The sequence below is a fragment of the Aquarana catesbeiana genome, linkage group LG13 (genome assembly GCF_042186555.1).
Source record: "Aquarana catesbeiana isolate 2022-GZ linkage group LG13, ASM4218655v1, whole genome shotgun sequence".
Taxonomy (NCBI): Eukaryota; Metazoa; Chordata; class Amphibia; order Anura; family Ranidae; genus Aquarana; species Aquarana catesbeiana.
Window position 1 is genome coordinate 149048085 of NC_133336.1, and position 27248 is coordinate 149075332.

At 43.1% G+C, this 27248-nt stretch overlaps 1 protein-coding gene across 1 annotated transcript in view; it reads left to right on the top strand.

Moving 5' to 3' along the window:
- The window catches only part of ZFYVE26 (zinc finger FYVE-type containing 26), a gene marked incomplete in the record, with an annotated part of 1901467 nt that overhangs the window by 1487045 nt on the left and 387174 nt on the right, over positions 1-27248 (top strand). Inside the window, 3 exon segments of the mRNA XM_073610828.1 lie at positions 9589-9798; positions 10130-10348; positions 23173-23370. Coding sequence (XP_073466929.1) covers positions 9589-9798; positions 10130-10348; positions 23173-23370 — 627 coding nt within the window.

Genomic DNA, 27248 nt, shown 5'->3' on the forward strand with positions numbered 1-27248 from the left:
GTGTACATTTTTTATTTCACTCCTCACTACCTATCACAGTTTTGAAGGCCATAAAATGCCAAGATGGCACAAACCCCCCCAAATGACCTCATTTTGGAAAGTAGACACCCCAAGCTATTTGCTGAGAGGTATGGTGAGTATTTTGCAGCTCTCATTTGTTTTTGAAAATATAGAAAGAAAAGAAAAATTTTTTTTTTTTTCTTTTTTCAAATTTCAAAACTTTGTGACAAAAAGCGAGGTCTGCAAAATATTCACCAAACCTCTCAGCAAATAGCTTGGGGTGTCTACTTTCCAAAATTGGGTCATTGGGGGGGGGGGGGGGGGGGTTGTGCCATCTGGGCATGGCCTCCGAAACTGTGATAGGCAGTGAGGAGTGAAATCAAAAATTTACAAAGATTAAAGTGGTGGGTGTCTCTTTTTTTTTTCACACAGTATTTGTGCAGCTTTTTTGGGGAAAAAACACACTTTTTTTTAATTTTAATGCACTAAAACACACTATATTGCCCAAATGTTTGATGGAATAAAAAAGATGATCTTAGGCTGAGTACATGGATACCAAACATGACATGCTTTAAAATTGCGCACAAACGTGCAGTGGCGACAAACTACATACATTTTTAAAAGCCCTTAAAAGCCTTTACAGGTTACCACTTTAGATTTACAGAGGAGGTCTACTGCTAAGATTACTTCCCTCAATCTGACCTTCGCGGTGATACCTCACATGCATGGTGCAATTGCTGTTTACATTTGATGCCAGACCGAAGCTTGCGTTCGCCTTTGTGCGAGAGCAGGGGGGGGCAGGGGTGCTTTTTTTTTTGCTTTTCTATCTTATTTTTAAACTGTTCCTTTCATTTTTTTTTTTTTTTTTTTAATCATTTTTATTGTTATCTCAGGGTATGTAATTATCCCCTATGATAGCAATAGGTAGTGACAGGTACTCTTTTTTGAAAAAGTGGGGTCCATTAGAACCTAGATCTCTCCTCTGCCCTCAAAGCATCTGACCATACCAAGATTGGTGTGATAAAATGCTTTCCCAATTACCCAATGGCGCTGTTTACATCCGGCGAAATCTAAGTCATGAAATGCTTGTAGCTTCCGGTTTCTTAGGTCATAGAAATGATTGGAGCCACTCTGGTCTCTGATCAGCTCTATGGTCAGCTGGCCGAATCATTGGCTGCATTCTCAGGTTCCCTGTTGGGACAGGAGAGCCAGAGAAAACCATGGAAGATGGTGGGGGGGGAGGTCATTCCCTCCCACTGCTTGTAAAGGCAGTCTAGAGGCTAATTAGCCACTAGGATTGCTTTTACATGAAAGCCGTCCACTGGCTGAAAAGAATGATACCAAGATGATACCTAAACCTGCAGGCATCATTCTGGTATAACCACTCAAAGTCCAGCAACATACCAGTACGTTGCTGCTGGTCCTTGTTGGGCATATATTGTAATCTTTTTTGAACAAAAAAAAGAGATTGATCGGTGGGTATTCCCACCATTAGAATACCTCTCCTCATCCACCCACTTCTAATGATGGGCATAGATGCACCATTTATATATGCCGAAGCATGGGGGCATCCGCCCCAAAAGTTAGGAGCAAATCGTTCCTCCGCCCCTGCTGCCCCCATGCTTCGGCATATATGCTCTTCTTTTTTAACTGTGGTGGTGAAATCACCTCCAACAGCGCTGGAGTCACGGCTTTATGTATCGTGGGAGCCAACGCTGTTGCTGTCAAGATAAATAAATCCGCACTGCAACTGAATGGCGTACCTGCTAAGCAAATGATGGTTAACAATAAAACAAAGTAACATTACAGTATAACAGTAAGACATACCATATCTGCAAAGCAAATACAAAAAATAAAAATAAAAAATAAAACATTTTTTAACGCATCCTGTGCCTAAAATATATGTATGCTGAAGCATGGGGGCATCCACCCGCAAAAGGTAGGAGCAAATCGCTCCTCCGCCCCTGCTGCCCCCATGCTTCGGCATATATGCTCTTTTTTTTAACTGTGGTGGTGAAATCAACTTGGACATCGCTGGAGCCATGGTTTTATGTATCGTGGGAGCAAACGCTGTTGCGGTCAAGATAAATAAATCTGTGCTGCAGCTGAATGGTGTACCTGAAAATAAAAAAATGGTTAACAATAAAACACAGTAAACAGTAAAGTATAAAAAAAATTACATACCTGGAAAGCAAACATGATAAAACAGAATAACAATAAACCATTGCAGAATAGAATACAGTAAAAAAGATCAGAACAATAGAGAGAGAATAGAGAGAGAGAGAACAATAAAAAGACAACTATTTTTGTTTTTTAATTTTTTTTTTTGTGTATTTTTTTTACATTTTTTTTTAATAACTGTAACTTTTGTAACTGTAACCGGTTCCAGGTTTGGGTCTCTCAAAATGCGATGGCATCTTGGGAGACCCTGTGAAAGTCTGCCTAGTCTGTGCAATGCTGTACCCTACGCTAAAGCTCAACTAGTGTATGGTAGTGCTCAAAACATTCACCAATGCAAAGACCAGGATTGTCAGGACAGGAGGGACAATAATAGTGGGTGTCACGCCTATATCCGCGCTTTCTACAGACACAACATTTTCTTTGGGGGGCTCGTTGGGTAGGGGTACTCGGGAGGACATAAGGAAAATGCCTCTAATGCAGCCGGCTTACTGCATTTGATATGGGAAGGTGAGGTGGAGCACCGTCTGGAAACAGAAGGGCTCTGATGATCTCTTCCTGGAATTTAAGGAAGAATCCAGTCCGTCCTGAAGCTCTGTATAGCACATGAGCGTTCAGCAAAGCCAATTGAAATACGGTAAGTATACAGACACTTTTTTATACCAGCGTCTGGCCTTACGGGCAACTAAGTACGACGCCAAGAACTGGTTGTTGAGGTCCCCCTCCCCCATATTTTGGTTATATTCGTGGACACAGAGGGGTTTCTCCACAACACCAGTCACCGTAGTAATTTGGACAGTCGTGTCTGCATGAAGGGAGGTAAGAACGAAAACATTCTTATTATTCCTCCACTTCATAGGGAGCAAGTTATTACACTTCAAGAAGGCGCTCTCCACCAGCCTAAGACGGGAATCTACAAGCCGCTGGGGAAAGCCCTGGCGATTAGATCGCACGGTGCCACATGCTCCAATCTGATGATCAAAAAGGTGACTAAAAAGTGGCACGCTCGTGTAATAATTGTCCACATACAAATGGTACCCCTACCGAATAAGGGTGACGCCAAGTCCCACACAATCTTGCCAGCGCTTCCTATGTAGTCAGGGCAGTTTGTCGGCTCTACCTGACTATCTCTTCCCTCGTAAACCATAAAACTACATGTATAGCCTGTGGCCCTGTCACAGAGCTTATACATCTTGACCCCGTATCTGGCACGCTTGCTGGGAAGGTACTGTTTGAATGACAAGCGGCCAGAAAACTTAATCAGGGACTCATCAATGCAGACAACTTGATGGGGAGTAAAAAAGTCTGCAAAACGTTGGTTGAAGTGGTTTACGAGGGGCCGAATTTTGTAGAGCCGATCCTATCCAGGGTCTCCACGAGGACGACAGAGTTCATTGTTGTTGAAGTGCATGAACTGCAAAATCTGCTTGTATCGTGCCCTGGCCATGGAAGCAGAGAACACGGGCATATGGTGAATTGGGTCAGTGGACCAATATGACCGCAACTCACTCTTTTTGGTTATGCCCATGAGGAGGGATAGGCCCAGAAAGATCTTAAATTCGGAAACCTTAATTGGTTTCCAAACTCTGGCAAGGGAGGACTGGGGAATAGTGGCGATGTGTTGACCAGCGTACAAATTGCTTTGGTCCACAATAGATCTATAGAGATCTTCGGTGAAAAACGGCGAATAAAAATCAAGTGACGTAAAATCAACTGTTTCCACCTGAATGCCGGGTTGGGCAGTGAATGGGGGAAGTACGGGTGCTGCAGAAGTGGTGGGTTCCCAATTAGGATTGGCGAATGTAGCAGGAAGGGCACTATGGGCACGACAGGCCTGTGTTTGTCTTCTTGGTGGCAGCGGGACACTACTTGTGCTTGCCACCTTGAACTGCACTTATGGGACTCGCCACGTCACCAATTGTTACTGCTGTGCTGGATGTACTACCAGGGTGTACTAGGCCTCTGGTGCTTGCCTGTTCACCAGAAGGAATAGCGGCGCTAGTACTTCTCTGCTCCATACGAGAGCCCTGCGGTTCTTGCACCTCAGCAGCAGAAGAAGAAGATTGGGGTCTGGTATGCCTGACCTTGGCAGGGACCACAACTCCGTCGTCAGAGCTATCTGTCATTGAGCCGCTGCTGTCTACAGGTTTGTATTCTGAGCCTGAATCTGACAGATGAGTGACTTCCTCTTCACTATCTGTCATGCTCAGAAACGTGTAGGCCTCTTCACTAGTGTACCTTCGATTTGCCATTTTGGGCTCTAAATTTAGTGGTACACTAGTGAGACAGTTAGCGACTGTATCAAAACGCTACCAAAAAACTGTTAGCGATCGCAGGGATCAGGCCTGACTCTGCAAACTCTGAAGTTATGTGTGTTTTGTATGTGACAGTGATTAATTGATACTGCACTTAGGTGGGCTGGGGTGGGCTGGGCGGAGGGGCAAAATGCAGGTGCTAGCAGGTATCTGGGCTGATCCCGCTAACACTGTGTTTTTGGGAACCCTAAACTGCTGGGGACGCTAGTATAGATCTGATCGGATCAGATATTGATCTGTTCAGATACTATACCACTAAGGGAGGTGTATGCTGTGTGCGTGGGTGTTAGCGGTACTGGCACTAACCTGATGCTGCCTGGGGCGACGCAGACCCTATCTGACCCTAAAACCTAATTTATATCACCTGCCGGGCGATTAGTTAAACCTTTATTAGGTAATAAACAGTGGGTGCCCTGACATTATAAAAAATAAACTAACTAAACAGCGTCACCCGTAACAGTTATACGGTGATCACTGGTGAAAGGGTTAACTAGGGGGCAATCAGGGGGTTAAAACCTTTACTAGGTAGTCTATGGGGGTCCCTGACGCTATAAAACGCTGACGGCGAACCTAAATACTTGCCTCCCTAACTAGCGTCACCTGTGACACTAATACAGCGATCAGATAAATGATCGCTTAGTGACACTGGCGACGGGGGGTGATCAAGGGGTTAAAACTTTATTGAGGGGTACCCTAGACCTAAAGGGGCCTAACACTAACTGCCCTACCACTTATAACTGTCACAAAATGATACAAATGCAATAATCAGAAAAAAAACTGCTATTGGTGTCACTGTGACAGGGGGTACAGGGGGGTGATTGGGGGGTGAAAAGTGTGCCTGCGTGTTCTACTGGAAGTGTAGTGTTTGGTGCACTTACCTGATGTCTTCTCTCCTCGGAAGCCGGAACGAAAAGGCTTCATGAGGAGAGATTACATCACTTCCTCTGCCGCTGTTTACATTACAGGAGCAGAGGAAGCATTCCATTCGCCAGGAGCGATTGTGAGGGGGTGGACATGAATCAGTGGCCTCCCCCTCGACTCGGATTGCTCCTGACGGTAATCCGACCACCGCAGGCATCGAGGAGGGTCCGATCGGACCCCCCCGCCCGCGGGCAGGCAGGGACGTGCAGGTAAGCCCTTATGCCTTCCCGTGCCATTGTGCCGCCGTACATCGGCGTGCAGCGGTCGACAACTGATTAAGAGTGTTTAAAATGCACCAATCTATCTCATACAGTCTTTAAGTATTCCCAAATAGAGCTGCACAGCTGTTGTCTCTCAGCAGCTCCTTGTGAGATTGCTGCTGCCTACACCGTCCTTTCCCCTCCCATATGCGTGTCGACACAAGGATCACGTGTCTTCCTCGGGGATTGTGCTCTCCTGCTGAGTGCCCCCATAGCAAACAGCTTAGTATGGGAGCACCCAAGCAGGCTTGCTCCTGAGCCACTGCTGTGTGTCCATTTACACTTGGAGCACAGCTCGGCCCTGCCTCCGCTCTCTCCTCATTGGTTCAATGGCTCCCGCTGCTGTCTCCCCCAATGAGGGGGAAGAGACCCAGGTGAGCTGCTACTCTTTTGAACATAGCTGAATTGAAATAGGGCCCATGTAAGTATTGGGGGAGCTGGTGGGGCTGCTGCACACAGGTGGTTTTTTACCTTAATGCATAGAATGCATAGAATTGAGGCTTTGCAACCATTTTTTGCAACAGCACAGCTTTTGAATGCCCAGGTCTTAAAATATAAAGGGGTCTCTGAATCTGTTATTTTTACCTTGCTGAAAGCCATAAAAGCCACTTTCAGAAAGATCAAATCTTGTACCTGGAAATCCTTCTTTGCTCGGTTTGTACCCAGGCACTTCAGTACCAAAGATTAATACTTCGCTTTCTGGCCTTAATACAATCAGGTCTTGATCAGATCTTGGCCTTAAAGTATAAATGAAGGCAAAACCCTTTTTTGGTTTTGGATGGAGTGTAGTGGTATTAGAACAGCTGTCCCGTTTCTATTGCTGTCTATGCCCCCTTAGGGAGTTTCACCCTCTCTATTTGTCATGTTTACCATTATCATTGAAAGTAAAGCAAAATAAAATCCCAAATGTTGGATTGTCCCCAGAAGAATAATAAAGGGTAAATCTTCCAATGGAGGCACCAATTCTGGTGAAAAACAGGGATTCCCTCTCTATAGAGGGATTTCTTTTCAGTTCCTGTTTTAGCTGTGGAACGGGAAGTGAAGAAGGGGGTGCTGGGGGGTGCACAGCTGGCAAAAAAAAAAACTGATAGAGATTATAAGCCACCCTTACTCTATCCAAAATGAAAATGAAGTTTTGCATTTAGTTCTAAACGGAGTCGCTTGAGGTTTGCAAACGCACATTTGGGCAATCAAGCTTCATTTTGGAATAATGTCCCGTGGACTGATGAAACAAAGATTGAGTTATTTGGTCATAACAAGGGGCATTATGCATGGTGGCAAAAGAACACAGCATTCCAAGAAAAACACTTGCTACCCACAGTAAAATTTGGTGGAGGTTCCATCATACTGTGGGGCTGTGTGGCCAGTGCCAGTACTGGGAATCTGGTTAAAGTTGAGGGTCGCATGGATTCCACTCAATATCAGCAGATTCTTGAGAATAATGTTGAGGAATCAGTCACAAAGTTGAAGTTATACCGGTGCTGGATATTTCAACAAGACACCGACCCAAAACACTGCTCAAAATCTACTTGGGCATTTATGCAGAGGAACGAGTACAATGTTCTGGAATGGCCATCCCAGTCCCCAGACCTGAATATCATTAAACATCTGTGGGGTGATTTGAAGCGGGCTGTCCATGCTCGGCAACCATCAAACTTAACTGAACTGGAGATGTTTGTAAGGAGGAATGGTCCAAAATACATTCATCCAGAATCCAGACACTCATTACAGGCTATAGGAAGTGTCTAGAGGCTGTTATTTCTGCTAAAGGATGCTCTACTAAATATTGATGTGATTTTTCTGTTGGGGTGCCCAAATTTATGCACCTGTCTAATTTCGTTTTGATGCATATTGCACATTTTCTATTAATCCAATAAACCTCATTTCACTACTGAAATATTATGGTGTCTTTCAGTTATTTGATAGATCAAAATGAAATTGCTGATCCAAACACCCAAATATTTAGAAATGACAATCATGGAAATTGTCAGGGGTTCCTAAACTTTTGCATACAACTGTAATGCCCCGTACACACAGTCGGACATTGATCGTGCATTCTGACAACAAAATCCTAGGATTTTTTCAGACGGATGTTGGCTCAAACTTGTCTTACATACATACAGTCACACAAAGTTGTCGGAAAATCAGATCATTCTGAACGCGGTGATGTAAAACACGTACGTCGGGACTATAAACGGGGCAGTAGCCAATAGCTTTCATCTTTTTATTTATTCTGAGCATGCGTGGCACTTTGTGTGTCGGATTTGTGTACACAGGATCGGAAATTCCGACAACGGATTTTGTTGTCGGAAAATTTTATAGCCTGCTCTCAAACATTGTGTGTCGGAAAATCCGATGGAAAATGTGTGATGGAGCCTACACACGGTCGGAATTTCCGACAACAAGGTCCTATCACACATTTTCCGTCGAAAAATTTGACCGTGTGTACGGGGCATTACTCAAAGCTATACAGACAGATTCTCTGTTTATCCTGGCCTCAGGACTTCACATGGGACACCCTTCTTCCAAGTCCATCATCGTGAGATGGATAAAAAATTTGATTACAGAGCTTACATTGACGAGGACAAATCTCCTCCTGTACTTGTTTGTGCCTATTCCACCACATTGGTGGGAGTTTCCTGGACATTTTGTTATCAGGCCTGGTAACATTTTGTTGTTTACCTTGACTACAGTCCAGCATTGTAAGCCATATTTTTTTCAAAGTACTACCAGGAGGATATCCAATCTTCTGCAAAAGCAGCTTTCGGCTTCAAGGTTCTTTGAAGTGTTGCCCACCCTTGTCATTCATTGATTGGGGACGTCCCAGGGTCTGTGAATACTTTTCCTGTCTCCTGCATAGTATGATTAAGATAAAAGGATTTTTAAATGTAAGTTGCAGTACAGTATAGGACACTGGCTAACCTCCCTTTCATTCCTTTGTTACTCTGCATTGCTTGCCACAGAACTGAGGATTCATTCAGTGGGGTAGGGTTATAGGGGAGGCCCCTAGGGGGACATTGTTGTGGAAATTAATATACGCTATGCGCAATCAACTTTGCTTGCGCTTATAAGCGCAACACATGTGTATATTCAAAAAGAACAAGGACTAGGGGTATGTCTGGTCATCACCAATTGAACAAATCTGCGCATAACGCAGGGGCCCTCGCTGGCGGACATATCTTTGCATGGCGAACACCTCTCCACATGCACAGGAAGCTTTTCACTACCAATTGTCCTTCACCGGTGCTGGTTCGCTCTTTTGAGCGAACCGCAAATAGAACTAACAATCGGAAACAGTGTGACAATACATATTGAATACATCTTTATAAAATTTCCACAACAGCATGACCTGAAAAGCTTTGCCAGTGTTGAATCACCTGAAGATACAAGCCTATAACCCAGAGTCTGTAAATACTTTGCCTATATCCTGTACTGTTGTACTTCAAGATATGGCATTTACAGGTAAGTCTAAATTCTTCTTTTTGATAACTGTATGTGCATACTTTTATTTATATATTTTCTCCACATTTACCTGCAGATCAATCTAATTAGGAAAGTATAATAGTCCACTTAGTAAATGTAACAGCATTTAGGACAAACCAAAACTATTAAGGATGCTTAAATAACTACAACATATATATATATATTTTTTTTTGTCACAGTGTGACCAAAAAGTGAAACTTTTAAGCACCCTTTATAATGGGCATGCTGAAGTACAGATATCACTAATGGCATAATATTAGGAGTTACCTTTATGTTAGGTGCAGATATCAATAGTCTGTCTTTTTGTTGGTGTGTGTGCAGTAAATTGTCCATTGACATCTAGAATTGTAAGTGATATAAATAACTAGCTAACATGTATCAGTAGTCTTGTTTCCATATTTATTATCTTGTTTTGTTAATGTGCCAAATAGGTATCTACAAAAACAGTTCTTGACCCTTCTGGTGTGTGGCATGCTTGGGGTATGGCTTGTCTGAAGTCTGACAATTTGCCCGGTGCAAGAGAAAAATTTAGTAGGTGTATTAAGGCTCCCTTGGATCTGAACCAAAAGAATGTTGGATCTAAGCTTCTGGAAGATGTTATTCAGCACTTGGAATCTGCAGCCAAGCCAATTTTGTTGGTGGTAAGGAATTTGAATATCACTTACCAGAATTATTTTGATAGAAGGACACATATTGCAAACAATGTCTCTGTTTAGAATGTCACCTATTTTATAAGTTATGGTTGAAAGTAATATTTAACACACAGTATTGTATTACAAAATATTTGTAAACTCTAGCAATAGTATAATCGAGTAATAAGTTGAGACAGCTCTGTAAACTGCTCAAGTAATGTAATTTGGTATGTGCAGTGTTAAATTTGGCTTATTGGTATATTAGTGAGTAATTTCTATGTTTATAGATTGGTGATATGGCTTGTTTTTGTGAAAATATATATTTTTTTTTTTTTTGCAGAAAGATGATGACTATTTTGCTACATTAAAAGAATTGGAATGTACTCTGAAAGCACGATGCCTTTGGTATGAAATGATGCCAGAGGGAAAGATACAAAATAATACGTATTATCAGGAGTGTCTGTATTACTTGCACACATATGGCACAAACCTTGGAATCATACAGTTCTATATGAGACATGACCTAATGAGAGATGCATTGCTTCATTTATTAAACAAGGTAATCTATCATTTAGGAAGTAGTTTGCTTTTCTAATGCATATTTATGCTAAAGTGTTCATTTCTAAATGCAGTAAAGAAGGTTCATAACAAAAGTTTTGTAAACAGTTAAGGTGAAAAAAGGCCTCAATTTATGTATGCCTTAATGAGCATATAATATTGGTTCTGTCATGAGGACTGTGATCACCAAACGGTATATTGTTTACCAGGCTCTCGGTTTCTGCACCATGGATCAGAAGGACAGATTGTTGGGTGGGACTGGGGAAGTGCCAGCTGTCATGGTGCATATTGGCACCAATGACAAAGCTAGAGGAAGATGAAGCATCCTAAAAAATGATTTTGGGGACTTATGAGTTTTATTGGCAAATTTGACCTCCAGGGTGGTATTCTCAGAAATACTGCCTGTACCTCAAGCCACAATAGAGAGGCAGCAGGAGATTAGGGAACTTAATAAGTAGTTGAGGAGCTGGTGCAGGAAGGAGGATTTTGGGAGAACTGGGCTAACTTTTCAGTTGGTCACTGTCCCTATAGCAGAGACAGACTGTACCTAAATGGGAAGGGTGCAGCTCTCTTGGGGGAGAGGATGGTCAAAAAGTTAGAGGAGCTTTTAAACTAGGTGGTGGGGAGAAGGATCAGAGGAAGCTTTTTCAGCTAGTGAACAAAGGGCAGAAAGTATGATGGTGGTCATTGTAACTGGAGTACATAAGTGCAACTTGTGTGAGCTGGCAGAATCCTACTGCAGGTTTGGAAAGAACAGGGATAAAATAGCATGCGGCCGTACAAAACTAAAAGGTATCTTCACTAATGCTAGAGGTTCGTTGAGCTTGAGGAACAGGAACTACGCATACACGAGGTAGATTTTGATTTTGTGGGAGTAACAGAAACCTGGTCTGACAGCACACATGACTGGCTTGTGACTGTCCAGTGGGTACTCCCTGTATCGAAGGGACAGGGTAGGTAGAAGAGGGGAATAGGTGTGCATGTATGTCAAGAGTAATTTGCTGGTGAACATGTGGAATGACATTACTAATGAAGCAATGGAAGGGGTGGAATCCTTGTGGCTGGAACTTCAAAGGGAAGAAAGAAATTGGAAATTAATAGTGGGGGTATGCTAAAGGCCCTCTACCCTGAAGGATGAAGAGGTGGTGAGGCAGGTCAGTGTAATCATCATAGAGGACTTTATTAATCATACAGATATTGACTGGGCAGATGAAACTGCTCACTCTTCTAAGGCTCAGCACTAATTAAATGTCTTGCAGGGCAATTTTATGTGTCAGTTGGTAGATGCATGCCCCAACTAGAAACACTGCTCTGCTAGACCTACTAACCACATCACAAACAACCCAGAGCTGATGTGGAAGTAAGGGATAACTTGGGAAACAGCTATCCCAGGGCAATTATGTTTACTCTAAAGCACAGGAAAAGCAGACAGGAGGGTAGGGCAAGTTCATTAAATTTCCAGACAACAATCTTTACCAAACTGTGCTCCATATTTCATGACATTAAATGTTGGTCCTCTGCTGTGGTCAATCTGCCTCTAATCTTGTCGAGATCATGGCGGATGAGGTTTCACTCTGACGCCAGGAGATCTATGCGCCCCATGAGCTCCAATTTCGACGCCGCAATGGCTTCCAGGATTGGACCTATTATGGCTGCTGTATCCACCTCAATCTCCCGTGGCATGGGAGATGAGTCCTCTGGTCAATTTAATAGAGCCGCACCCTGCTGTGCCATCTTCACTGCTGTTGTTTTGGTGCGCAGTGCTGCAGACACAGCATTCGGAATGGAGGAGGAGTGGACGGGGCTAGTCGCATGCTTCCCTGTGAGCGGAGATGCCTCTGATCCCGCAGCAGCTGTAAATGCTGGTTCTTCTGCTTTTTCGCTGCTGAAGACGGCATCTTACAGTGCCCAGTTGGTTCTGCTGGCTTAGTGTCACTACCGGTCAATCGGCTGTTATCAGGATATATTACCGGAGGATAGCTGGAGCTCTGGAAAAACACTTCCAGCCGCAATCACATCTGGCCACACCCCCCCATAAAGGATGATTAAGGGAAGTTGGTTACAAGTGACAAGAAGGCAACTGTAGTAAATACATTCTTCTTACTTTTTACTATGGAGGGGATATAATAAACAAGACAACATTGTCAGCATCAAAGCAAGGAGTGTACCCTTGTGCCTAGCAGAAGTGTTCTAAAAAGACTGGAAAAAACTTAATGTGAACAAATCACCAGGACCAGATGGCTTGCACCCGAGAGTCTGCAAAGAATTAACCAGGTCATTGCTAGACCATTATTCCTAATCTTTAATGAAAGCTTACTGACAGGAATGGTACCAACGGATCAGCGTAAAGATAAACTGTTACCAATATTCAGGAATGAGCTGAGATACATACCTGGAAACTACAGGCTAGTCAAGGGATGATGAGGGACCGTATCCAGGAATTTACAGATAAGAATAGTATCATTAGTAGTAACCAGCGTGGATTTATGAAAGATCGTTTTTGCCAGACCAACCTATTAGCTGTCTATGCACAGGAAATTAACCCCTAAGTGGACTTTTAAGGCACTAACATAGTAGATACATTAGAAAATTATAATTTATTAAACATGGTGAACATAGTAAAAACATAAGAATGGTTACAGTTGCTGTATACAAAATCACCACATGGATAAACTTATAAGTTTCTCAAGATTCACCCTGAGAATCTCATAAGCTTATCCATGTGGGGATTTTGTATACAGCAACTGTAACCATTCCTATGTTTTTACTATGTTTACCATGCTTAATAAATTATAATTTTCTAATGAATCTACTATGTTAGTCCACTTATGGGTTTTAGTTCCCTGTGATTAGCTCGTTTGGATGTGGTGCCCCATGGGGGCACAATCACCAATGCAGATAATTTATTAGCTGTCTATGAGGAATTGAGCTGTAATCTGGATAAAGGAAAGCCTGTGTATGTCTTGTATCTAGAGTTCGTCAAATGATTTGACCTTGTACTCCATAGACTCCTAATCCACAAATTAAGGTCTGTTCTGTTGGTGTTGACGATTGTGTATGTACCTGGACAGAAAACTGGTTACAGGGACACATCCAGAGGGTGGTGATAAATAGCGTATCTTCTGAATGGTCTGCAGTTATAAGTGGGGTACCCCAGGGCTCTGTCCTGGGACCAATCCTGTTTAATTTGTTCATAAATGATATAGAGGTTGGGATAAATATCTCAATCTCAGGGTTTGCTGATGATACTAAGCCAAGCAAGGCAATAACTTCACAACAGGCTATAGCAACTCCACAGGAAGACCTTGATAAAATAGAGTGGTGGGGCATCCACATGGCAATTGAGGTTCAATGAATGGAAATGTAAGGTAATGCACCAGTGGCTAAAATATGAATGTAAGTTACACGCTAGGGCAGGGCTAAAAATTTCAAGTCCTGAGCTACTAGCCAGGCCTTAAGAGTTACTCGCCACCAGTTGTCCCACCTAACCCCTACCCTGCCCCGCCCCTAAATACACCCTCATAAATTATCTCATGAAATGACACTGTTAAATGATTTATGTAGAATTAAGTTACAAAAATGAATATTAACAACTTGATCAGCCTCATCAGTACCCATTATTGCAGCCTATTGGTGACTATCAATGCAGCCTATCAGTGCCCATAGTGTCGGCTCATCAGTGCCCATCAATGCAGCCTCACCAGTGCTCATCAATGTGGCCTCGCCAGTGCCCACCAATGCGGCCTCGCCAGTGCCCACCAATGCAGCCTCACAGTGCCCATCAATGCATCCTGATTAGTGGCCATCAATGTAGCCTCACCAGCGGCCATCAGTGCAGCCCGATCAGTGCCCATCAGTGCAGCCCGATCAGTGCCAATCAATGCAGCCCCATCAGTGCCCATCAGTGCAGCCTGATCAGTGCTCATCAGTGCAGCCCATTCAGTGCTCATCAGTGCAGCCCGGTCAGTGCCCATCAGTGCAGCCCGGTCAGTGCCCATCAGTGCAGCCCGGTCAGTGCCCATCAGTGCAGCCCGATCAGTGCCCATCAGTGCAGCCCGATCAGTGCCCATCAGTGCAGCCCGGTCAGTGCCCATCAATGCAGCCCAATGAGTGCCCATCAGTGCAGCCCGGTCAGTGCCCATCAATGCAGCCTGATCAGTGCTCATCAGTGCAGCCCAATCAGTGCCCATCAATGCAATGCAGTGGAATTGGAGGCATAGGTATTGGGGGGTGAAGGAGTTGGTGTGGAATTGGAGGCATAAGTATGATTCAGATTCTCAATTAACCCCCCCTTTTCTCCCAGCACACATCTTGTTAAATTCCCCATTCAATGCCTCCAACCTCCTCAAGCACATGCGCTGCTTTCGATAACAGCACACTGACAGTTACCTTTCTCCTGCAGCCGAGGGGTCAGGCAATGTGCAAACACTGAGGGCGAGGAGAGGGGCGGTCCCAGGCAGCAGACTACTCCTATGGAACTGGCCCTTGCTGCAAGCTTGTGCGAGAGGGCGGGGATGAGCGGCATGAGGGCGGTGGAGAGGGGCGGTCCCAGGCGGCGGACTGCTCCTATTGAAATGACCCATGCTGCGAGCCTGTGCTTTCCCGGGACAGCACAGCCCTGTCTATACTCGCACCGCTCATAATTTCACTCGTCAGATGCGAGCAGGCGAGTTGAAATTTTGAGGGCTGCGCTAGGGGAAGAACCTCCGGGGTAATTGAGGATGGAAAAAGATCTCGGGGTCCTAATAGATCACAGGTTCAGCAATTGCATGTAATGCCAAAGAAGCTAGGCCTGTAGAATATAAGGCCTCATGCACACTTGACATTATAAAATAGCCAGAAGTGTTAGCTGTAGAAAGCTGTAGCTGTAGAATCAGTTTTTCAGAGTTTTTCTGCATTTTAAGCGTTTTTTAAAATTATACACCCACAAAAGCTTTTGGCTCAAAAACACTGATAAACGCCAAATAGCCACGTTTTTCAGCGGTTTTTGCTGTTTTTAAGCTTTTTCTGCGTTTTTCAGTTTACAGCAGAAAAACTCCTCTCAAAACCCACTAGTTCTGTTTTGTTTTGTTTTCTCCAGCCAGAAACCGCCCCTGCCAAAAACAGCCTATGTGTGCATGGACACATAGGATAACATGCTTGAGAGTTTATTGGCTGCAGAAAAAACGTCTGAAACCAAAAACAACAGCTGTAAAAATGTCCAGTGTGCATGAGGCCTTAGCATGCTTTAAAAAAGGGCATTTATTCAAGAGATAAGACTATAGTTCTACCACTTTGTAAAACTCTGGTTCAGCCACACCTTGAGTATGCCATCTAGTTCTGGCCTCAAGTCCTCAGAATGGATGTGCTGAAACTGTAGAGTCCAAAGAAGAGCAACAAAACTAATCAGAGGGCTGGAGGATCTCAGTTATGAGGAACGATTACAAATATTAAACTTTTTCTCCCTGGAGAAGACACTTAAGGGAATTGACGACAAGTTTCGACAAAAAGCGGTTCAACCTTAAACTGCGTAAGGGTATTTTTTTACTGTTCGAGCGGTGAGAATGTGGAACTCCGTTTCACAATCGGTGGTTTCATTGGGAAATGTCGCTAATTTCAAAAACCTCTTAGATGGGCATCTTATTAAACACAATATACAGGAATATAGGAAGTGGTAGAGACATAATACATACACTCACACCCTCACAGGTTGAACTTGATGGTTTGGTGTCTTCAGTCAACCTTACAAAATATGTAACATAACAATTAAAGTTTACTTGTTCTTAACCACTTACGGACCGCCTGCCATCATTATACATTGGCTGTTTAAAGAGGAATGCCGTTGTTATGGCAGCAGATAGCTGCCATGACCCCGGTATCCACTTCTTCAGCGAGCAGTTCGCTTTCAGATAAAAGTGATCTCTGCAGGAGGTTTGCCGCCGCAAGATCACTTTTATCGAGGGAAGAGAGGGGCCTTCCCCCTCCCGCCACGCTCCGGTGGTCTCCGCCGGTAGCAACGGAGACAATCGCGTTTTCTCCCGTTTGGCTGGCTGCCGAGTGAGGGAAAGATGGCCCCCACTCGGCTCCATCGCATTGACAATGCTCTTAAAGGAGACTTTTATATATATATATAAAGCTGCACCCTGCACTGTGGCGATGGCTTGTAATGTTGCTTCTGTCATTGGATCCTGTATAGGGGCTCACCTTGATGCCTAACACAATGGAGTCAGCTGCAGGGTGCGATATACACTGGGTCTAGGGCCATGGTCTTTCTGGGATATTCCCAATGAGGTGGACAAGCCTGGATTTATTTACATATACCTTAAATTTCCAAAATGTTTCTGACTATCACTGTTAATCACCAGGATGATATTTGAATTGTATTCAAGATGATGTAAACTTTTCAAAAACTCTTTAGCCACTTGGTCACCAAGTGTGTCATCACACCACAAGTTGCACGTTTTACCAACATTTTCACCTAGAGTCCTTATAAGGTCCTCAGGCGCTTCCCTCTGCCCTTTCCCTATGAGGATTCGTGTACAGGATTACCCAGGTTACTGAATTATCCTTCTGGATACACTTACCCTATATTCCATACCCTATTCCACTACTAATTCATAGGGAATTACGCTCACATGTAGCTATGGCAAAGACCAGGTAAAAGGGAGCCATTGCAAAACCACAGGCAGACATTCATTCTGCTGAAGGCTTGCACAACCCTCGAGTTCAGAGTGACATTGTGTCCCTTGCACAGGAACAGAAACTTGTTCTAACGCTTGTCTCTGCATCCAGTACTAGCTCTATATTGCAGGCATGCAACACACGGTCTATTTGACAAAAGCATAATTTTTTGCAATTGCAGTAAGTCACAATTCCATAGACACATAATGGTCTTAACCCAGTCATCTTTGCCTAGGTCTCAAAAATGCCATGCTTCTTCTACTCCCATTTTTCTACTGTAGTGGGCTCTCAATATACCTGCCTTAAGCAGGCCATTTTCTTTCCTGCAACCATGAGTCACTTGCCACAAGTTGTAGATTGTCATTTGCCACGACACCGGCCAGAAGTTGCAGATTGTCACTTGCCGCGGTACCGCGCTTAGCCACGTTTGGTGTCTGAAACGTGGAAATCTTCAGCGTCTGAACCCATTTTTTTGCTTTCACAGAAACGGCCTAAAAACGGCAATTAACGAGACTGTGTACATGGTCACAAAGGATAACATTGAATGAGTTCAGGGGCAGTTGAAAGAAGTGTCCAACTGCCTCTGAACATACGTTTAGCAGCGTCCCATGTACATGGGGCCTTAAACATCTCAGTGTACTTATTGACAATGTTCCTTCTTTCAAAGATTCTGCAGATAGAAAGTTAGAGATGCTATTATTTGCTCCCTTAAGGCCTCATGCACACGAGATGCCAGTGCAAACTCTGCTGAACACATGTTTTTAAAAGCTGAAACCGGTGTTTAGAAACGCATGTTTTGCCGCGTTTGCATGCCGCGTTTAGCCGCGTTTTACTGCGTTTGCGTCTAGAAGCATCCGCAGAGCAGAGAATGACATTTTCTGACCTGAATTTGGGGCCCCATATCTCGGGGCCTCTTAGTGCTAGGAATTTGGATATGTTATAGTGTTAGTCCAACTGTGTTAGCACACCAAATTTGGGGTTCCTAGCACCAAGTGGCCCGAGATATGGGGCCCCAAAGTCGGGTCGCAAAATGTCAAGCACTTTTCTGCAGCAGAGAATGACATTCTGTGACCCGACTTTGGGGCCCCATATCTCGAGGCCACTTGGTGCTAGGAACCCCAAATTTGGATATGTTATAGTGTTCAACTGTGTTAGCACACCAAATTTGGGTTTCCTAGCACCAAGTGGCCCCGAGATATGGGACCCCAAAGTCAGGTTGCAAAATGTCAAACACTTCAGCAGAGAATTACATTTTGTGACCCGACTTTGGGGCCCTGTATCTCGGGGCCGCGGTGTACACAGTGGAGCCCAGACAGCAGGGGGATTGGTGCAGGCAAGGGAGGGCAGGAGGTCAATTACAGAACAATGCACTGTGTCTGTGTTGGGGGGAGCAGGAGGTCAATTACAGAACAATGCACTGTATCTGTGTCTCTCCCTCCAGCAGCTAAAAGACGTATTTTCCTACTCTCCCTCCCGGCAGCTTTCATCTGCTGGAGGAAGAGACACAGACACAGTGCATCATTTTGTAATTGTCCTCCCATCCCACTACACTGATCCCCCTCCCTGTGCAACCCACATCTGATTCCCCCCTGCGTGACCAGGCTCCCGCTCATTCCCCCCCCCCAGCGCTGCAGGCTTCATTCATCTTTCGCTGACTGCTGTGGCTACACGGCGGCTCCTTCCTTTTTTGAATTAGACACAGTGAACAATCAGTACCAATCACTCCTGTGTCCATTCATAACTGAAGCATAATAAACTTTGTTTACTATGTTTTAGTTTATGAATGTACAGGAGCCTCTGTGTCCCGTTCATTCATCTGCAGTGCAACTGAGGCTATAAAGAAAGGAATTGAAGAATCTGTGTCCTCAATTTCTTTCTCTGTCTCAAAGGAGAGATGTGATGGATCTGTTTAGACCCCTGATATTTCACCCAAGCAGACCCCACCCCCAGCAGCGCTGTAAAAAAAAATTGTATAGATTAATTTAAAAAATGTAAAAAATAACAAATTGTAAAAAAAAATAAAAGATGAATGAAGCTGAATGAGCGGTTTGCTGGAGCCGCATGTTATTCTATGAGGATGCAGTGGCTGTATGAACACCACTGGAGCTCCTAATTTGACAGGTGTGCAGGTGAGTGGCCCCAAAATACACACTGTCAGTGTTTGGAGGCCGTACACCTGCATCCACATAGGACCTGTGGCTGTGTTCGTACAGCTGCTGCATCCCCATAGCGTAACCAGTGGCATAGCATGGGGGGAGAAGCCGGTGTGCTCACCCTGGGCACAACATTTAGAGGGGCCGAAAAATGATTCCTGCACAGTCCCGAGTGTGCTGTGCTGTGGCCTATTGCCTCCTTTTACACCTCTGATGAGGCATGTCCCAAGCGTTCCCATGCATCACCCTATTCCTCTTCCCCCCGTCCCGGGACTCCTATGGTCCAGCCTGTCCCCCGGGATCCCTCTGGTGCGGCCTGTGTGTTTGAGATTGGGGAGGGATGGTATTCTGTGCAGATGGTGGAGGTACGGCGGCTGTTGATGGACCTCCCAGGGATGCGAGGAGTAGCTGGGTGGCAGGACCCCAAAACAGTACTGTCTGATGCTGGGAAGAGCCCTGATCAGCCTGACGATGGAGACCATGGAGAGGTGAGTAGGATCCACTGATCTACATTGTCCTGTGTGTGGGGGTGAGAAATGGGGAGGAATCCAGTGGGTCAGTGTAGGAGTCAGGTAGGTCAATGTAATAATCAGGTAGGTCAGTTTAGTGGTCAGTGTAGGGGTTAGCCTACACTGACCTAAAAAAATGGAAAAAGGTCCCCCGAGCGGGGTTTTTAGGCAGCTACCCATAGATATGAACAAGGCATTAAATAAAATATTAAAGTGCTTTATTGAAGGGTAATGAATGAATGTAACAACATATAAATATAAATTGGGAGCTCCAGTGGGGAAATACCCATACCAAATACATATAATAGCAAACATAGGTTATACACAGCATATGATAAGGCTATTGCATAACAATCCTGACGCGTTTCGACCCATGAATTTTGGGGTCTCTTCAGAGGATGAGTTTGCTACAAAAAAAAAGAAAAATTTATAACAGTATGTCCAGCTTATTTAAAAGAATTACAGCATAGGCAAGTTTGTTTAGCAACACTTTGCACATAATTACCACTGAGTTTGGATGTACCCCTCGATCAGAGCCTCCCCACACAGCAGCCAGACCATCCAGTGTGCCCGCACGTAGCAGCACCCCAGGAAGAAGGGGGAACAGGAATCCACTTGATATGGCTTGCAAGGAGTCACACGTATAATTGCCCCCCCACCAACACACCACTGGGGGGTGGGGCCGGAACCTACGAAAATTGTCAGAGCGTTAGCTCCTGAATATACCCATATAGGTTAGTAGTTAGATTTAACTATTGGGCGGTCAGAAAGTGTTGTAATAATCTATTGCAACTTGAATTGATCATGTGAAGGATAATAGAATGAGTAGAGTGACTATATTGGTATAACTAATATAGAATATGTCAGGGATGACCTTGTCCTTAAATGCTGACGATGGCAGTGATAGGAATAGAAGTGAAGGATGTGCACAGTGAATGTGATGTGTGAATTTGAGGAAAAAGTGCATGATATTGCCAAGTATCTAAGTCTACGGCATCCTACACTGACCTATCTGATTCCTACACAGACCTATCTGACCACTAAACCTACCTAATCCCTACACTGACCTACCTGACCACTAAACAGACCTACTTGATTTCTACACTGACCTACCTGACCACTACACTGACTTACCTGTCCACTACACTGACTTACCTGTCCACGACACTGACCTACCTAACCACTGCACTGACCTAACTAACTACTACACTGACCTACCTAACCACTACACTGACTTACCTGACCACTACATTGACCTAATTGACCCCTACACTGTGTAGGAGTCAGGTAGGTCAGTACTACTGTACTAGTGGAAGGGACTTAGGGAGTGCTAAAAGTACACGGGTTAGAAGGTGCAAATCACTTGGCTTGCCACAGACGCTGACAACCCACTCTACTGTCTAAGCATAACATAGGCTGCTGCACACAGCAATAGCCGGATTAAAACAAAACAAAAAAAAAAAACACTGATTCACACTGTACAAGCCACAGCACCTATGTGAATAAGCACCAAGACCTCATTTACACACAGAACTTTAACTCAGTACAGTTTTATCTTTTAGATTTAGCAGAATTTGTAAGTTATATTATGCTTGTGTCTGCCAATAATGATTTTCGTATGTTTTTAGTGAAAATATCAATTTGATATTTTCGGGGGGGTGGGGTGGGGTGGGGGGGTCTGCTGTATGGGGCCATGTGACTTCTATTGGCAGCCCTGCATATAGGATTGCATAAAACAATTTTTCTTCCTTTTTATTGGTTGAACTGGATGGACTTGTGTCTTTTTTTTTTTTCTACCAGACTAACTAGATACCCCTTGAAATGTTCTACATTTTGTCATGTTACAACCAAAAGTTTAAATGTATTTTAATGGGATTTTATGTGATAGACAAACACAAAGTGGCGTGGAATTGTGAAGTGGAAGAAAAATTATAAATGGTTTTCAAATATGGTTTTCCAAATAAATATGTGAAAAGTGTGGCGTACATTTGTATTCCCCCCCCCCCCCCCCCCCCCCCAAGTCAATACTTTGTATAGGTTCCTTTCACTGCAATTACAGCTGCAAGTCTTTTTGGTTATGTCTTTACCAGCATTGCACATCTAGATAGTGACATTTTTTGCCCATTCTTCTTTGCAAAATAGCTCAAGCTCTGTCAGATTGGATGGAGAGCGTCTGTGAACAGCAATTTTCAAGTCTTACCACAAATTTTCAATTGGATTTAGGTCTGGACTTTGACTGGGCCATTCTAATACATGAATATGGCTTGATCTAATACATTCCATTGTAGCTCTGGCTGTATGCTTAGGTTCGTTGTACTGCTGGAATGTGAACCTCCGCCCCAGTCTCAAGTCTTTTGCAGACTCTAACAGGTTTTCTTCTAAGATTGCCATGCACTTGGCTCCATTCGACTACCCATTGACTCTTTATGTTTTCTTTATGCTGCCACCACCATGTTTCATGGTGGGCATGGTGTGTTCAGGGTGATGTGATGCGTTAGTTTTCCGCCACATAGCGTTTTTCTTTTAGGAGAAAAAGTTAAATTTTGGTCTTATCTGACCAAAAGCACCTTCTTCCACATGTTTGCTGTGTCCCCCACATGGCTTCTCACAAACGGGACTTCTTATGGCTTTCTTTCAACAATGGCTTTCTTCTGGCCACTATTCCATAAAGACCAGATTTGTGGAGTGCATGACTGATCGGTGTTATTTGGACAGATTCTCCCACCTGAGCTGTGGATCTCTGAAATCCTCTCCAGAGTTACCATGGTCCTTTTGGCTACTTCTCTGATTAATGCTCTCCTTACCTGGTCTATCAGTTTAGGTGGACGGCCATGTCTTTGGTAGGTTTGCAGTTGTGCCATACTCTTTCCGTTTTCAGATGATGGATTGAAAAGTGTTCCGTGATGTTCAACGCTTGGGATATTTTTTTTATAACCTAACCCTGCTTTAAACTTCTCCACAACTTTATCTCTGACCTGTCTTATTTGCTTCTTGGCCTTCATGATGCTGTTTGTTCACTAAGGTTCTCTAACAAACTTCTAAGGGCTTCACAGAACAGCTTTTATCACATAAAATCCCAATAAAATAAATTGATGTTTTTGGTTGTAGAATAACAAAATGTGGAAAATGTCAAGGGGTATGAATACTTTTTCACGACACTGTATGTAGCTATGCACAGCAGAGTGCTTGTAAAACAAGCACCAAAAGTACAAGCTAAATGGCAGCATTTATTTTTTCTTACCACTGTAGTATGAATCCAGTCTTGTAGTATTTAAAGCATTTAGTAATCAGTAAACTACACTGTTTTACAGCCAAATTTGAAAGAATTTTAGGAGCTGGATTTCTCTTATCGCAATGTTGTTGAATGTTGCTAAATGCGTATCTGTGACTAGTCAAAGCATCAAATGTCTGTTGCAAGTCTTGATAAAATAATCCAAATAGTTCCAGTGCATGTTTTTCTTTTGTTTTTCATTTTCTGTTTTCCGTGTGAACTCCTTTTGCAGGAATGCCCAGGAGACATTTTTATTGAAGGTATATTTGTACCAAGTTATGAACATGGTAAATTACATACCCTTGAAACCATGTTAGAGTCTATTGACCCAAGTCTGGAGAGTTGGAGCGTCTACCTCATTGAAGCCTGTAAACATCTGCAAATGAAAAATTTCTACAACATCTTGTATGAAATCCAACAGTTTATGAAAGTAGGTTAATGCTCTTGTCAAATCATTTTTTTTAAGTTTTTTAAGTTTTACAGAGCAAAATGTAATGTGAAAGTAAAACAAAAGGATACACTAACAAGGAGACTTTATAGATGTCTAATAATATATTAAAATTATACACATTTATTCACAAATTACATCACATTAGTGTCATGTATGTCCTATTCACAGATTAACAATGTATTGACATTAAAAAACACTTACAGTAGGGAGGGGGAGAGATAAGGGGAAGGTGCAAACTGTACATATTTATGGAACAAGAACAATTAATAAAAGAGAATCGGTTTTTATTTATACACATAAGTAAAAAAGAGGATAAAAGCATTGTATACAAAATATTGATGTCCAAAGCACAAGGAAGCAATATTTTTAGTGTAACATTACTGTTTCCACACCTTTATTTCAACATGTTTCGCCAAATGGCTTCTTCAGGAAATGGCACGGTGTCATGATTACTGAATAGATAAAGGAACACATGTCAAAACTATTTTACAGAAAATATCTTGTGTACAGAAAAATCCTCAGTACATACAGATAAAGTACAACTATATCTTGAATTAATTAATCCAGCATTTTAGATGCACCCCCTCATTTGGACAAGGGTTCCCCTGGGTTGCAATTCCTACCTCGGTCTGATGAAGAGGTGGAGCCAAGTAGCAGCAAATTGGAGATATTGAGTCTGTAAGTGATGGCTTCACACGCCTATCCAATCTCAAAGGAAAATTGCCCACAAGTGCCATATTCCTCACAAAGAAGGATATGTAATTACACAAGGTATAAAATAGTAGGGTTACCTAAGATTCAATACAACACATTATAATGAGCTATTTTGCAACAAAAAACTTTTTCAAAAAATATCCAGACATCATTGAGGAACATGGCTTACTTTCAAATAACTTGTGCAAAGTGTGTAGGGAGCCTGAATACTCACTAGATGGCGCCAAGTGCCTTATTCATCCTAATGACAACCACTGAAACACTTAACACAGGTGTTTTTAATTCAATCTTATTTTTATTGAGAAAAAGAAAAAAAATGTACAGTATACATTTATGTCATACAAAAACACAAAAAATAGAAATAGACATCATTGCGATACTGGTAACATATCATCTCATGTTTTAAACAATTTGTGAGCTCTTAATGATTTAGTTTGATATTTAAGCCTGTGCAGTTATACCGTCTAAGCTGATTAAAGTGCAGGTGAGCACCACTATCCACTCAACGAGCGGCGTCCACCTATTGTAAACACGCTAGGGCTAACAGGTGTTTTTAACACAAAGAGAGCATGATCTGTGCCTGCAATCCTCTCATTATTCAAGGTTACAATGAAAACTATGTATGTATATATACTGTATATATACCTGGGTTATCAACAACCTGAGATATGCAGAGGATACCACGCTAATGGCAGAAAGTGAAGAAGAACCAAAGAGTCTCTTAATGAAGGTGAAAGAGGAGAGTGCATATGCTGACCTGAAATTGAACATTGAGAAAACTAAGATCATGGCAACAGGTCCCATCACTTTGGCATTGGCAAATAGAAGGAGAAGAAATGGAAACAGTGACAGATTTTATTTTCCTGGGCTCCAAGATCATGGCAGATGGTGACTGTAGCCATGAAATTAAGAGACGCTTGTTTCTTGGGAGGAAAGCAATGACAAACCTAGACATTATAAAAACCAGAGAAATCACCCTACCCACAAAGTGCCGTATTGTCAAAGCTATGGTATTCCCAGTAATAACCTATGGCTGAGAAAGTTGGACCATAAATAAAGCTGAACACCGAAGAATTGATGCTTTTGAGCTATGGTGTTGGAGAAGACTCTTGAAAGTCCCTTGGAGGACAAGAAGATCAAACCAGTCAATCTTGAAGGAGATGAACCCTGAATATTCACTGGAAGGACAGATCCTGAAGCTGAAACTAAAATACTTTGGTCACCTAATGGAAAGAGAGGAATCATTGGAAAAGACCCTGATGCTGGGAAATGTGAAAGGAAAAAGAAGAGGACAACAGAAAACAAGATGAACACAGTAGATAACATCATCGAAACAATGACCGGGAGGCAGTGGAGGATAGAAAAGCCTCATGCGTTATGATCCATGAGGTCAACAAAATACACTGACACTATTTATTTTTTTTTTTTTTCAAATCCTGGCCAAAATATACCTGCCCTATTGTTAGTACTCAACCCCTGGCCTGGTCTCTGTGCTGGGAGTGCACTGTGCGGTGAGCTCCCAGCACAAAGACAGATATGTATATATGTGGCCCCCGTGGATAAAGGCCCACTTCCGTGAGGCTGCTTATCTGCCTACTGTCGACGGGAAGGGGTTAATGGAATAAGAATTTTGCAAAACAAAATTTCTTTGTCTTTTGAGGGACAGGAATAGTAAATAATCTTTTACTAATGAGTAGTGTTGCCACTAGTGTCGAAACTAAGCATTTGTACGAGTACTTGTAATTGTGCAAATGCTCCGATACCTGCGGTGAGGTGCGATTTGAGCCCATACAAAATGTATGCAAACAATCTCATGTGATTTGAAGAGGAATGCTGTGTGATTTCTGTCCGAATCACATGCCATTTCCTACACCCCTCCTGTGTGAACCCAGGCTGAGCCTGGAGAGAAGGGGCAAGTCCCCTGTCAGCACTCTGTCCTCACTTCTCTGCTCCACACTTTCCATAGACTCCTGTGCTATTCGGGCTACTCAAAGATGGAGGCTGCCGCCTAAAGGATCGGGTTTGCGTGGAGACAAGAATTTATCCTCTAGAGGATGTAAAGCCAAGAAGTGCCCTGTCCTGCCGTTCCCCCTTCTGTGACACCAGTAGGACTCGCCCAATCAGCAATGACAGCAGTCCAGGAGAGTAACAGCTCTCAGATCGGTGCAGCTTAGTGTCCGCTCCGCCTGGCGTTATGTGACTGTCCAGGGTAGGGGGTCATACAATCGCCTATAATCACCTATACAGCCACAGTGCACCCCCCTCCCCCAGTCACCTCATCTCACACAACCTAATCCCCCCATCCTCAATCACTGAACACCCCACTACCAGCTTATACTGCTCCCCCCTCAAGTCACCTGACAAACCGCATGTGATTCGCACAGGAATAACAACGAATTCCTACACAAAGAACCTCCTATAAATGGGATTTTAAGGGCAAAATTATTAGAAAAACACACTTCAACTGTACTTGTCTGTGCACATGTTCTTTGTATAAATTTGTCCTTTTAAATTTTGTATAAATAAAAATTTACTCTTTTTTAACCTTTTTCTAATAATTTTGCCCTTAAAATCCCATTTATAGGAGGTTCTTTTTGTACTATTTAGGGATGGTAGCAAATCTTCACACTAATTCCTGAGAGTCTACTTATCTATAACACAAATTCCTGTTCAAATCACATGCAATTCTTTGCAGTGCGATTTGAGCCCATTCATTTTGTATGGGCTCAAATCACACCGCACGGTATCGGTAATGTGGTATCGACGAGTAATTCAGCAAAAGCTTCTAAAAAAACAGGTGTCAGTGCATCCCTACTAATGAGTTATACGTCACCTTCATGTTTTTTGACACTGGCAGACATAAAAAAAAATCTTTAAGTCAGCCCCCTCTATATTCCTGCATATATATATATATATATATATATATATATATATATATATATATATATATATATATATACTGTCGTGCTTCACTTTTTTGCTAGTATACAATGAAAGATTCGAAGTATGATTTTGTTTTTTTGCACAATTGTCTTCTCTTCTATTAACATACACTGTGATCAATGTAATATGCTGCTGTATGCTCAGCAATAGTTTTGGAGGTCGTACGCGGCCCCCGCTGGTCCAAAGATTGCAGGCTAGCC